Consider the following 14,357-nt stretch of genomic DNA (forward strand, 5'->3'; position numbering starts at 1 on the left):
GTGGCCACTGACTTGCTTTCGGCTATCAGTGCTTTTCCACATCAATAAAAGAATTGGCAAGCATTCGACACTCACCATCAGGCTACTGTACTCAGCTGTAACCACAGTCCACCGAGCAGAATCTGAGAAAATGTACCGGTGTCAACCTCATGTAAAATGTCTGACCGAGATCCCTCAGACTCCGTCCGCAGAAACGTTGGGAGTTATTTGCCGTATAATGATCTATATGATATCGGACGGGACGAAATCTGGTACGGAGCAAGAAGGAAAACATTGAGTCAGATTCCTGCCATTTAATATCCCATTAAAGGGTAATTTGGCATGAAACCCCTGGCATGTGTGATGGAATTCTACTGCTCCTTGTGTTCAATGAAATTCCCCACAGACTTTGGACTGTAGGTGTGTGCGCATGTGGGTGTTTGTACTGGATGTGCGTGTGCATGTGCTTGTATGAGGCCTTTGAATGGTACACGACCGTGTGTGCTTTCAAGCCAACAGAAGTGTAGTTTTCCACTGGATTGAATCTACACTCTCCATCTCCTGCCACGTCTGACTGCCCTCTGTAGTCAGAGATAACACTGTGGGCTCAGGCTGCAGCCACAACAGCCAGCTGGCCCATTAATGGACTTTTAGCCAATGGGAAGATGGTTGCCAGGCACGCCACTTTTGCTTTGACCAATCCCTGTCGCTTTACAGGCAGGGATTCGTCAAAAGAATGTGCCAGGAGACACTGTTTATGCTTTTTCTTTCAAGTTCAAATTCTTTTCCTCCCTTCTGACTGAAAATCTCAGACATTTTGTCATCGTCAAAGGGTTCTCTGTTTTAATGACATAAGTACAGACTCATGTGAAATCTGCTACTCAGGGAAACATTTTTCTCTTATTATAAAAACACAAAGCTATTTGTAAAAAGGGGAATGCATTCACTACTAAAATATCTGGAATGTGCAGCCACAGGAGAAAAAACTACAGAGGAAATGATGCAAACCCGAGCTTTAAATTATTTCTCTCCGCCGCACTCTTTCATTTGCTCTGTCTCCGTCGGCAAGATCAGATGTGGAATTAAAATTTCATTTTCTCGACTTTTCTTTGTTTCGTTTGTTCAACTGGGCGATCGGATCGGAGGGCCCCAGCAGGTGTCCGATCCCATGAGTCAACACCGCCTCGGAGAACTTTCCATGTGCGGATTCAAAAGCTTCTCTTGCATGTAACAGAGTAACACTTCTGTAAATGCGCCAGAGCCCGAGAAATCCAAGAGGGACGCGTCAGCGCCAAGAAATTATATTAACCATAGAGATAAAATAGTTACTCTCTATTAAAAACAGCAGGCCAGCCAGGTGAATTAATCCTTTTTTGGGGGATTTCTTATTAAAATCTGGTAGAGAGGGAGTTATAAGTCTCACTTGGTCTATCCATCTCTTTCTTTCTTTCTCCATCTGTGTGTCCCAGCAGGTGCTTCGATGTGAAAAAGCCCGATGTTCGTTCAGGTCACAGGGTTTCAAGTTCTTCGATTAGGAGGATTGTAACTGTCACACACATCCGCCCTCCTCCACGCTCACATAATATGAAACACATTTGTCCACAAGAGGGGCTTTGAATAAAAGACAATAAAAATCTGCTATTCCTTGCAGTTCCACGTCCTCCTCTCCATCACATCCACCTTCAAATCCGCCCCCTTCCCCGTCCTGCTGCACACTCGACAGAAAGTGAAAACATCACTTTTGGTTGTGAACAAAGACCCAGTGTTCTCGGCTGAAGAAGGACAGACCTGACCTTGATTGTTCACAGCTTAGACGAGTTGCGCGATTTCGTGTTGTGAAAGCCTTTACAACAAGCAGAGTGTTGTGGTCCTGACACTGCATTCACAGTTAGGAGAAGATCAGCATCAATTACATCACTGTAAAACATTTTAAGATGGTTTGACTTAGAAACACAAGTTTCCCCGCTGCCTAAGACCAAGACAACAAATGAAGCTTCGAATTACGTCAAGTGTCTCTCGAGGGTTTTAACCCTCAAACGATGCACGCTGGGAAGTCTACAAATATACTAGTGGTGCTCCTTTTGAGTACTTTCATTCAAGACTTAAATAAATACATTTATGTGAAGTAAATACAACATATTTACATTGAATTCATGAACTTTTAGTTATATCTACTTGTGTGTTTTCAGTGATAACGTCCCATTTATTTCTGTCTGCATCTACATTTCCTATATTTTTTTTCAGGTTTCAACACATGTATTACTTTTTTCCACTCATTTCTCTTTACCTTTAGTTGACTAGTATGGCTTTTTGAAAAGTTCACTAAGTTGAGTCCAGCCTGAAATGAGCTGCAATACAACACAGATGCCCTAAATAAACAAAACGTGCTCGTAATAAAGTCCTTAAGACGACATTTTTTAAAGGATTATTCCAGTAGGTGTCAAAACCCAGAAACAGAACAGACTGTGCAAAAACACAGCCAGGCAAAAAGGGACAATAAAGCCGTAGCTTTGACAAAACCAAAGGATCTCTGCATCTGGCTTTATCTCAGTCTGGAATGTTTTTTTTTTCCCCTTCTGAAGAATAATTATTGACAAAACGAGAGCAACACGAGGCCCAAAGAAGCAGAACATTGGCAGCAAAAATGCCAACGGCAAGTAGCCTATATCCAGAGATTCCACTTTGTTTTGGATGACCTAAGATTTTTTTTTGAACTTTGCTTTAAAGGTGAGATTCACTTTGTTAAAAAAACACACAAATGCACGGCCGTGTGCCTTGCCCCGGCTCTCTCAGCGGGACCTCATGGCGGGATCAAAGGCATGCCAAACAGTAGTTTGAAAGTGAGCATGTTCCACATGGCCTTGTTGTGTCTGGCCTGCTAAAGCCTGGTCAGAGGAGCTGACTGGGGGGAATTCCTTCTCTGCCTGGCTGGAGTGGGTGAGAGACAGCCAATGTTCTTGTGTGAGAGTGTGAAGTGACAGTACATGAGCTCGTCTGCTGTGGATATGTGAATGTGTGTTTTGGACACACTGGGCCTCGCTTAAATGTAATACAACATTTTTTTAAAAAGCTCGGGGCCTTCTTTACTGCATCTCTATTTCAGTCACATTGAGTAACAGCAAACACCATATCAAATGTAGGGAGGGGGAAGAAAAACAGTGTGAGCAGGCAGCAGCAGTGTAATATAGAGAGGCAAACAGTTGGAAGTAATGGACCAGCTGCAGGAATTAAAACAAAATGTGCAGATGGAGGGGACAAAAAAACAACTAAAGTGAAGGATGTCGTGTGTGTGAGGGAGACTCTTGAAGGGAAAGAATGCAAGAAATGTGGCTCCTTACCAGCCCGATAAACAAAGTTCGCCTCAGCTTCAGAGGAGGACGGCGAGAGCAGCTCGTCATCGTACTCGTTGGAGCTGAAGGAGCCGGAGTGGTTCCTCTTGCGAGCGTCCATGACGGCGTTGGCCACCATGACGTGGCGCAGCGAGTCGTTCAGGTAGCGGTGTAGCAGGCTGCTCTTGTACTTGGGTGGAGACACGTAGTCCTCGGCCAGTGAGGCGGCAGAGCGCAGCCCCGCGCCCATACTCATGCCCATGCCCATACTCATGCCCATGCCCATGCCCATGCCCATACCCATGGCCATGCCCACCATGGATGAGCCCTCCTTCTTGATCACGCTCTGGTACATGGGCTTGTTGAGCTCCTCGGGGCTGCTCTGTGTCCTCTGAGGGTTGTCCCCGTCTACGCAATCAAAGGACAAAATCAGAAACAAATAATTTAGATACAATGCAGAAAAACATTTTCCATAGCAAAGCACATTCACATTCTTGCATGTTTCTTCCTATTCTCATCCTTCTTCTGTGCCTTAAAGTATGTAAACATGTTCTAGTAGAAACCCAAAATAGTATGAACCTAACATGAGCATGATATGGGACCTTTAACAGTTAAAAGCAGTCTCTGTAGATATCCTGTTTGTATTTGTATCTTAGCACCTGTACACATTACAAACTTAATTCAAGCTGTAAAATGTTCATTATTGACCACTGATTAACTGTACATAAGTTCATAATGATGATATGTTCAGTTTATTAGTTATGTAATGAATTAAAGCCAATGGAGGCCCATTGAGCTCAATTGTATTTTTAAGGCACCTGTATAATTGATATATATATTAAAAATGCTTTTTGCACATTTCCCATACATCAAGGTTAATCAATAAGGTTTACAAATAACTATAATCATACATAGCATCTGTACACATAGCAAGCACATACATTTTCTTTAGTAAATGCTTCTCCAGTTGAAATCTAACTCACTTCTGTGCACTCACGTTCATCCCCACTGACTCACAGTCGGGTTTTTTTGAGCTAATCTTGAATCTAAATACCAGGGCAGGGAGATCTCAACCTGGCACTCCTGCCCTCCTGTTGGCACCGCCTCAAGTGCAGAAAGCCCAGCCGAGATTTAAGACGCATTACCAAACCATAACGGATGGTAGCCTATTTCCTCTCCATCAAGACCGCATCGCCCCTCTATTCCCCTGCAGAAATAAGTAATTTCCAGGGCACTCCGCAGCTGAAGAGATTGAATTAAAGCAAAGGTTTCTACCTGATGAAAGAAACGGGGGGAGGGGGGGGGGGGGGGGATAAAACACCGTACTGGAAAACCAGATATCCTCTGGCATGAGGAGGGAAATCAGGGAGAAGTTCACTCGAGATACTGTCCCTGCCAAGACTGTAATTTTGTAATTTGGGCAGGTTGGACTTTTGATTCAGTCTGGGCCAAATTAAAATTATAGCTCCCACATATCAGAACCACATGGAGGTAGCGTACTTGCTCTCCTTCCCCTGTGCAGTCTGAGGTAGAGATCAGCGAGTGCTTCAGCATCTCCTCGGACACCACACAAGCCTTTTAAATCTAATCATTATAATGTAATAGTGTCCTTTGACCTCTAGATCTTCCACCTTTTTAACTAAAATGTATTTTTTCACATGACCGCTCTAGATCCCATGCAGAAAACAACATTTTCTACTGCAGCCCCAAAACGAGCTGGACCATTTCAGGACAGTGAGAGGAATGTATACCAAGTCAGTGGGGTCAGGTCTGGCCCCATAAATAGCCTCTGGAACAAAAGCATAGGCTTAAAAACATAATGGAGGGTTTTTTAGCGCATGGGTCAGAAGTGGGAGCAGGCTGCGGATAGCTTCATAACCATAATGTGACAGGGAGAAGAGTCAGGGAGATATACAGAGCCTCCGGTGGTACAGTGGCCTGTGGCGGACACAATGCAAACACCATGCACACATTCCTCTTTCAGCCACACGCTCAGCCTCTTCTCCTCCAAAGATTTAATTAGAGATCACTGACACCACAGCGCTCTTCCTTTCTGTTCATTCTCTCACTGCGTGAGCATGTTTGTTTTAAATTTTTTTTGTTTGCTGGCCATGTTTTCAGTGCTGTCAGTGTGTAGAAAAAGGCAGTTCCTGTAAATACACGGCTGACAGAGCTACTCATTTACAATTGTAGGCCGGGAGACAGAGGTTGGCTCAGCGGGGTGTCTTAATGACAGCGTGTCGCAGCCCGCCGGCCTCGGCGTCTCTCGGCTGGGTCACACACTCGCCATTTATATACACCCAGAACATGGCTCTGCATAGCATCAGCCTGCTTTAGGACGTGCACAGAGGGAGATGGCCAGGCCTTTGGCTTCATTTCATGTCATAATGCTAGATCTGAATTTCGGGGGCACAACAAGTATGATGTAAGGAGATTATCCCGGTCACTCTGTACAAAGAGCAACAGGTTCACACAGGGGTATGTGATCTACGTATAACTGAAGTCCATTTTGATGTGATGTCTTTGTGTGATCTTCCATCAGATTCATGGATAGAGCAGTTACCCAAATGGAAAAACATTTCCAACATGCTTACGTTAAATCCTGCCAATCAAACAGGTGAAATGACTCAGATACAAATGGAGTTTAGCTATTTTGAAGTTTGGTTGTCTGAGGTTCTTATCCATAGTCAGTGTATTACCTACAGTAGATGGCACACCCTAGTTTAGAGAAGGGGGCACACAGCAGTGTCTTTAAGACCCCTAAAAAAGGCCCATCAAACAGTCGAAATGTACAATATATTTAAAACCACTTTACCTTTCTGTCAGACAGCCCTGTTCGCAGGGGGAACTAAAGCCGCTCTATGCTCTCTTCAAAGCCACCAGACCCCACTAATAAAAACAGTAATTTTACCTCACAGAACACAGGAGTTGCTGGTGTACCGTTGCCTCAATCGGTTAGTTTGTTACTTTTGTTAGTTCCTAATCCTTTAAAACACATTTAATCCACACAACAACACCAACAAACTAACAAATCCAGGCAGCAGTAGAACAACAACTACTGTGTAAATGGAGTCTGGTGGCTTTGACGAGAGCATAGAACAAATTCGATTCCTCGTGTGTAAACAGGGCTGTCTGCTGGCAAGGTAAAGTGGTGAAAATACAGTATATGTTTATTTTTTAGGTGGCTTAAATTCATTTATCTGCTGCCACCGTCCACTGCAGTACATTTCTGAGCTTCTGTGTTGGGATTCCTGTCTGCTTCTCCAAACTTTGAGCTGATCTATTATAGGCAACACACTGACTACTGAATGACCGCACACAAACACAATTTTAATAAAAAGTAGAACTATCCCTTTAATGTAGCTTTTGCTTTAATCAAGAGCCATTCCTCATAAGCAGCCATAATCAAAGAGGTCAAGGGTCACAGTCAAAAATCAGATAGCCAACCCTGCTGTTGTGCCTAAAATGAGGGAGAAGTGCTAAATAAATAAGGATAATATGTAATATATATATATATTATATAATCATAATAATAATAATAGGGAAGTTTCCCTCTTTGAACTTGGAATGGGAGCTGGAGGAGAGAGGTAGTTGCAGCTAAGGTGCAGTGGAGCCGTACCGTCTGAGCAGCTGTCCTCGCTGCTGACGCTCAGCCTCTCTGCGTTCCCCTGGACATATTTGTTGTAGAGCTTGATCCTGAGCGCCCAGCTAAGGTCTGGCTGCCTCACCGTGTTCTTCAGTCGCCTCCTGGCATTAGCAAACCAGTTGGACACCTGAGAGCAAGAGAAAGAGAAGGAAGACACAGTAAATAGAAACATACGTTACTGTTTAGACTCCAAACACCTCCTCATCCAAAGCAAAACAAAGAGTTGACTGTGAAAGCATCTGCTCTCTGCCTGCCATCAGTCTCATTCACAACAACAAAGACAGACCGAGGCAAAAGACAGACCCAGAGTCAGGTTGCAGAAACAGCATTGAGAAACATCCCAGACGCTCCGGAGAGACACCCCCGCAAGCATCTTTTCTGTTTCAACGCCACGAAGAAACATTTAACACCCTCCAAATGTTGAGCGGCCAACGAACGCAACGTTGCATGAACTAATGTTCCGACCGAGATGTACGTCCCCCGTGCTTATCCTGGACTCACACAGCCTCCCTCCAATAATACATTTTTTCCAACACTGTCTTCAAGATGCAATAAAAAAGACACTTGAGCCGGCGCTCTTCCTTCTACTGGGAAGGGAGACCATTAGATGTTATACTAGAATAACTTTTCATGCTCAATAGACTTCAAGCGGCTTATGAAGGGGCTGGGACAGGGGCCTTATGCTAGAGTACTTATTTTTCTGATCCCCTCTTCCAGTATCGTGTTTCTCGTTAACTAAGACCATCCCACATCCCTTTGTCTCGGGCCCAGCGCTGTGGCACTCCAGGGGAAGGCGGCATCTAGTGCATGTGGTTTGGACGGAGGGGAGGGGAGGGAAGGGAAAGGGAAGGCGAGGTGAGGCGAGGCGAGGCGTGGGACGGCTCGCTAATGAGGACTGGAGGAAAGATGGCTGTCAATGGGGTGAGAGAAGACAGGAAGGATGGCCCGCCTGCTCAGATGACACCCAGAGAGATTAAAAAAGGAGGGTGACTCTTCCACCCGTGGCCTGTCTGTACTGTATGTACCGTAGAGGAGACGGCATGCAGGCACGCCAAGGGATTTCAGCAGTGATGGAGAGATGGCACCGGCGTATTAGCGTAAACTTTAAAGTAGTAATTTACGATGTTTAGATGGAAAAAAGGGGCTGTTTTGCTAAAACATGACAGATTTAGTTGCTTCGAACACCTGGTGCCAGGTGGGTGTTTCCAGGGGAAAATGCACAGGAAGTGATGCGTTCTACATTACTGGCAGCGGTGGTTGGTTCGGACTAAACAGTGGAAGAACTCAGCGGTACGCTCCATGAATGGGTAGGCCACCTTGAGCTGCAACTAATACTCATTTTCACATTGAAGCATTTTGATTATTTATATATTTTTCCAATAGTAAATCAATAATTCATCAGTTAGTTAGTTTAGATTATAAAATGTAACAAAATACCCAGCACATGTTCCCAGGACTCATGACTCAGACTCAGGTCATGTCCGTAAAAGTTTCATAGTGTAAAAATTGAGTTTCAAGATTGTTGTATAATATTAAATTAATAATTTCAAGATATCAAATGAGATTTCTTTTTTATCATAAAGCAGGTTGAGGTGCTATATAAATAGGCTACTGTGAAAGAAATATGGAGATATATGTAGATATATATACGTATATCTCGATAAATAGAAGGTGCTGCTACAGTGGTATTAGAGAATAACGTACACTTGAAAAAATTAATTAAAAAAACCCAACTCAACCTCGACAAGTGTACCCAGAGAAGAAGAGGAAGAATCTCCTTCATGTTGGAAAATGTGGTGAAAATAATTTCCCCGCCTGTCATCACACTCATCCGCTGACCTTTGACACGGCTGCTGGTATTTGGGTGTCAGCTTAAACAAATGCGTGTGTGAGGTTGCGAGCGTGTGTGTGTTCGCAGCACAGCATCCCGGTGTCCAATACAAAGCATTCCTCTGCACTCTGCTCACCCTCACCAAAACAAACAGCTCCATCAGGCTCCCAAAATGAGAACCAGATTAAGCATCGTGGCCGGCAGCCCGAAAGAGCCGCCGCAGACTCTCTGAGGCTGTATCAGTGACCTTGTCAGCCAGATGATACTGTACACACACAGCTGCAAGTGCCAGACACAAAACACACTCAGATTCACCGCTAGGTTTTCCTCTCAGTGGTCAGTTTGTCAGACGCTAAGGTCAAGTTGTCCACTCTTGGATTATCAGTAGAGGGTGCAATAGCAAATAAGAAACATGTATTGGTAGTGATAGTGAGGTATAACTTTATCATTAGTGGGTTCAGACCTGTGGGTCGGGGCCAACATGGGTCCTGAGGATGAATGAGGAGTGAATATGTTTAAAATACAACAAAACTAATAAAAGTCACCATAACTCTTCCCCATTTGATTACTTACACTGAGACAATTATTGTTTGTATTACAAGTTTTCTGAAACTATGTTTAAATGTGCTAATGAGGCATCTACTGCTAACTGACTTTAGGAGAAATCAACAGACACACACATGAAAGACGTACGATTACTTCTGCTCTGGAAAAAAAGCCAACTTATGGAAACAAAATAGCCCAAAATTGACCACTACATGAATTGTCGCCTGTAGTATTTCACTTAAGAGACAATAAAGTTAAAAAAAAACAAAGGGAAAATACATTTCTGCTCAACAAAATTAACTTTAATAATTATTATTTATTTAATTATTTTTCTAGATATTTTCTTTTCCTGTGAAATTCTGAGTAGTTTTACTTTTCCGTGCCTCCAGAATTCACAATATAAGGACATAAAATCCGGATTTGATCATATGACGAGAGTGATCACACAGGGGTCATAGGTCAAAACGTTTGGGAATCACTGACTCGTCACATTTGATCAAAATAAAAAACAAAAGAAGCAGAAAGAAGAGCGTAGCATATGGAAGAAAGCAGAATAACATCAACCACTGCACGAGGGCTGTAAAATAAACAGCTCAAGATGTAAAAACACTTTCAGCCTCCTAATTACTCTGCAAACGCAAGTCAAAATACTGCTTTTCAGATCGGATTAGATAGAAACGCAACCACACAAATCAAATTTCACTTTTTCCCCTCGGCGATCACACTCGTGCCCGTATGAATACATGAATAATAAGAATGAGCTCACTTTCCCTTTTTTCTTTATCACACGAGCAAGAGCCAGAACGTGGGCTCACCTGCACGAGGGTCATCTGTGAGCCGAGGGCCAGCAGGATCTTCTCCGTCTTGGTGGGGTAGGGGTTGTCCCGGTGCTTGTAGAGCCACTGCTTGAGCGGCCGTGCCATGTCCTGCAGGGCCTGACGCTTGTGTCGCACTTTACCGCCGCTGGGACGACCCCTGTGGAGGAACAAATATCACACTGTAGCTGGACGTAACACCAGATATGTGAATACGCACATACGACCGAGATAGTCCATGTAAATGTGAATTATGGGACTTATTTTTGTTCTTGTTTTTCATCTAAACCTGGTCTGTTTGTTCTTTTCCGTCCAGCACATTTAATATTTTTTAAATTCCTCTTTTCTAATTTATAATCCACCGTGAATTAAACACCTAGGATTTCTCCGTAGGTGTAAGATGATTTGACGTGTATCCATTCTGCGTTTGTCAGTAACATCACGTGTCCTTTATATCAGGATGAAATATTGGCAAACGGTCTAGATTTCAATTTCTCATTTTACAACTTAAAGTATAACTCTGGTTGTTTTAGAGCCGTGGAAGAAAAACAGGATCATGTTTATTGAAGTGAGCCAAACAATGATGCGCAGCTGCAACCGGAGTCGTGAGTGGAAACGGCGTGTCGTCTGCGTCCGTTAGTCATGACACACAAAGCGAACAATGTGCAATTTTCTCACCAAAAGCGCTGCAATTAAGCAAAGAGAGGTTGGATTAGAAGAGAGAGAGAGTGAGGCAGACAGAGAGGGAGATACATGACAAGTGGCAGTGTATTTTTCACCTCGTGTCCCACAAACCGCCAACACGTTGCAACGAAACAAACAAAAACATTTTGAAAACTTCTTTTTTTTTCTCCAAACCAGATTAACATTTCACACCCAGGAGAGGCGGATAGAGAACAATGTAGCTGGGTCACAGTCACAGCCAAAGCCGTCACACGAGGGACCGACAAAAGAGAGAAATTATACTTCTGGTTTTCCTTTAACAGAAGAGGCCAGTGACACATGCCCAGAGGACGCTGTAAAAATACCACAGCAGGAATACAAGACGGGAGATTAGAAATATATAAGTCCCAAATCAAAAAGCTTGGTGTTGAGTACGGTCTACTGTGGTGATATTACACGAGATAAAACACGACAAAATATACTTAAATCACTACAAATGTCATCGACACACTGAGGGTTCTTACAGGAATATGAACAGTTCTCATTCACGTCGGCCTAAAGACGGTTTTCCTGCTCTGAAGGACTCAGTGTCACCTTCCTCCAGGTCTCATGAACCTGTAGATGTCAGTATGGTGCCGTGCTCCGCTTCTCCCTTTATCTCACCAAAAGAGCTCCACTGACTGCAGATGTAACATATTTCAGTCTAACCTCAAGTCTGCCTGAGGTTCATGTTCTACAAATATTTTCCTTGTAATCTAGATCAGTATGAACATCCGAAAGGACATTTTACTCCGTGTTCTGAACTTTGATTTAAACACTCACACACACGCACACACACACACACACACACACCTCTGTTTAATAAATGAATGTTCTTCACCGGCGCTGATGTTTCCCTTAAGTTGTCACCGTACAGTCACATACCAACTCATAATATTTTCTGTTATTGAAGGCTACTCCTGAAGGTCACCGCTATCCCACTGTTTTTTCTCTGCCATGCACACAATAAACATGCAAATAACACATAACACATAATAGTGTGACGTGATGTTATTGGACACCTGCTCCCGGTCACAGAAAGGGGGTAAAAATGTAATAAATGTTTAAAAAACACTTGGCTCTTCTGTGATTGACTAGACCACACACAGAGTTGAAGGGCGAATTTATTTATTAGAAGCAGATGGAGACCTCTATAAGACATGTGCTACCGAACACGGCTGACCTAGTTATTAATTTTAAGATTAGCTGTGAACATCAACACCTAAACGAGGAGCAGACCCGGGAACGGTAAATAATAATTCCCTGATCCACCAGATCCTGTTGCGTTAAGGCCACATGAAAGGATTTAGACTGGATAATCAAATGTGTGTTTCAGCCTTGAGATGAAAAGCATTAGTAGTTACCGTTTCAGACCTATTACAGAACTCCCTTGTGGTTATTTTATCCGCGCGTAAATTTCTCATTTGAGTGCGTAAATGCGCAATTAACGCACAGCTGCAGAAACTATTTCATCAATCCGAAATTCAACGAATAAGAAGGCTCATACACATGCATGGATCACCGGTGTAATTCTATAGGAATTTGACCCACGGAGCCCTGAGCTGATATTTATTATCCTGTCTTCGTTTTGCGCACAAAACTCTTATAACTAAACCATAATTGTTGCCCACTCTGACTTATTCTGAGGTAAGTAACCGTTAAAGGGAGGTATTCCTCATCAGGGCTCCAGTAAATCCACATGTTAATAATAGCCACACATGCTGACCAGCAGAGTTAACAGAAAGCTCCACATACCCGCTCCGCCTGTGTCTGATGGCCTGGTTGTCTCTGATGGTCTGGTTGCTGGAGAGGAGGTCTGGATGTTGCCCGTCGATGACTTCTAAATAATTTCTGCTGCTCATTTCCACCTCTTTCGCCTTCTCCTCGAACAGGACCTGGCTGCTCAGCTTGTTAAACACAATGGTGTTCATCTTTGGCCAGATAGTCCCCTGATTTCTCTGATGCGCAAAAAGTAAAAAAGGAAGAAAAAAAAAAGAGCCTCCTCGGGTTTGTCACAGTGTCCCCGCGTCTCTCCTGTGGAACAAGTGGGGATATTTTAGTATTTATACTCTGAACACACTGAACTAAAATGTGACCTAAGATACGAAAAATCTAAATACCAGCAAAAATAATCTCCACATGAACCCTTAATATTTATCCAGGAAAACGCGCATTACTCGGACACATTATGTGACACCTTTACTCCAGTGTGTGTGATTAGGTTACCCTCACTGTGTGCCTGCCCGTGCAAATACCCTGAATACACCAGCCTGCAGACTGTCTTGAGCTGAGGCGGACCGTGCGTAACTGTGGTGTTGCGGTGCGTCATTATAAGGTCGCTCTTTGTAAATCTGCAATATCAACTCATACATGATTTCTGAAAAGCCTCAAAAAAAATCAAAATAATTGTACTCAGTGTGCTTTTGATGCTACAGGTATTTTGGAAACGTGCAAAGTAAAAAGAGGAAAGGTGAGTTTAATGATTACCAGTGCAGACAGTCGGTCCAGTCTAACTAATGAGTACTTTTGTCTTCCCAGTGCGCATTAATGCCGCGCTGCAACGAGACTGTTTATTCTCCTAATCAGTTAAAACCCGTATTTTTCTTAGAACAAGTGACACAATTCAGCTCTGTTTATAGTTTATTGTCAACAAACAGCTCAGGGGAACATTTCATTTACACCAGTAAATCTACAGACCCTGTGGTTTGGGGGTGTGAAGACCTGATGTGAGTTTTTAAAACTGTTTTAAAATCCTGGTTCAAGCGTTTTGCATCATTGCACGACCCTGGGTATTTCTGCCCTGCCTCTAGTGCACTGCGGTCTCGTGTCGCTACAAACCCAGAATGGTTTATTTTGGTTGGTGCTCTCCCTTTTTTTTTTTTTAATGCAAAACAAACAACCCTGCACGCTCCACAAATGTGACATTTTGTTTTTCCTCTTCGGTTTTAATTCAGTATTTCTCTGTAGAGGCTGATTATTGAACGTGTCAGGGGAGGGGGAGACGCACCGCGGTGTGGTGCCATCAGCAGCCAGAAATGTAGTGATGAAACAAATACAAACTTCATAATGAACATCTATATTATAGGTTATATTTAAGCTTTAAAACGTAAAGTTGTGAAACACAGATGTCAGAATAAGGAGCAGTGTAAACCCATTCAAAGTCGGGTAAAGTGACTTTAAGTGTGTATCCTTCCAAACCCCCCCGGGTTCAAACTTTGATAACCTGAGTATTATTTCAAATATGAGCCAATCGGTGCTTTCATCAGTGTGTCAGTGCCTCTCGGTCGGTCACCTACCTGTGCCGGGCCCCTCCTGCGTCTCTCTGCTGTGTAGAACAATAATCCTGTTTCCAGTCGCCCATTCCCTGCTCACATGTTCCCGTCCTGAGATCCTGAGCTGAAACCACACGGACCGCCGTCTCCTCCTCCGCTTTATCCAGCGGCCTGCGCCGCGCCGCCCGGGACTCTGAATATCTCACCCTGCTCATGTTTCCTAGTACACAGCCCGAG

General features: G+C 43.5%; 1 protein-coding gene across 1 annotated transcript in view; it reads right to left on the reverse strand.

Annotated features, from left to right (window-relative positions):
* The window catches only part of LOC310963479 (outer dynein arm-docking complex subunit 2-like), a gene marked incomplete at both ends in the record, with an annotated part of 86,352 nt that overhangs the window by 13,089 nt on the left and 58,906 nt on the right, over nucleotides 1–14,357 (reverse strand). The window contains 4 exons of the mRNA XM_083936332.1: nucleotides 3,318–3,716; nucleotides 6,928–7,081; nucleotides 10,147–10,306; nucleotides 12,604–12,850. Of these exons, the coding sequence (XP_083792458.1) occupies nucleotides 3,318–3,716; nucleotides 6,928–7,081; nucleotides 10,147–10,306; nucleotides 12,604–12,850 (960 nt within the window). The remainder of the gene's footprint in view (nucleotides 1–3,317; nucleotides 3,717–6,927; nucleotides 7,082–10,146; nucleotides 10,307–12,603; nucleotides 12,851–14,357) is intronic.

This window comes from Echiichthys vipera (genome assembly GCF_963691815.1).
Source record: "Echiichthys vipera genome assembly, chromosome: 21".
Taxonomy (NCBI): domain Eukaryota; kingdom Metazoa; phylum Chordata; class Actinopteri; order Perciformes; family Trachinidae; genus Echiichthys; species Echiichthys vipera.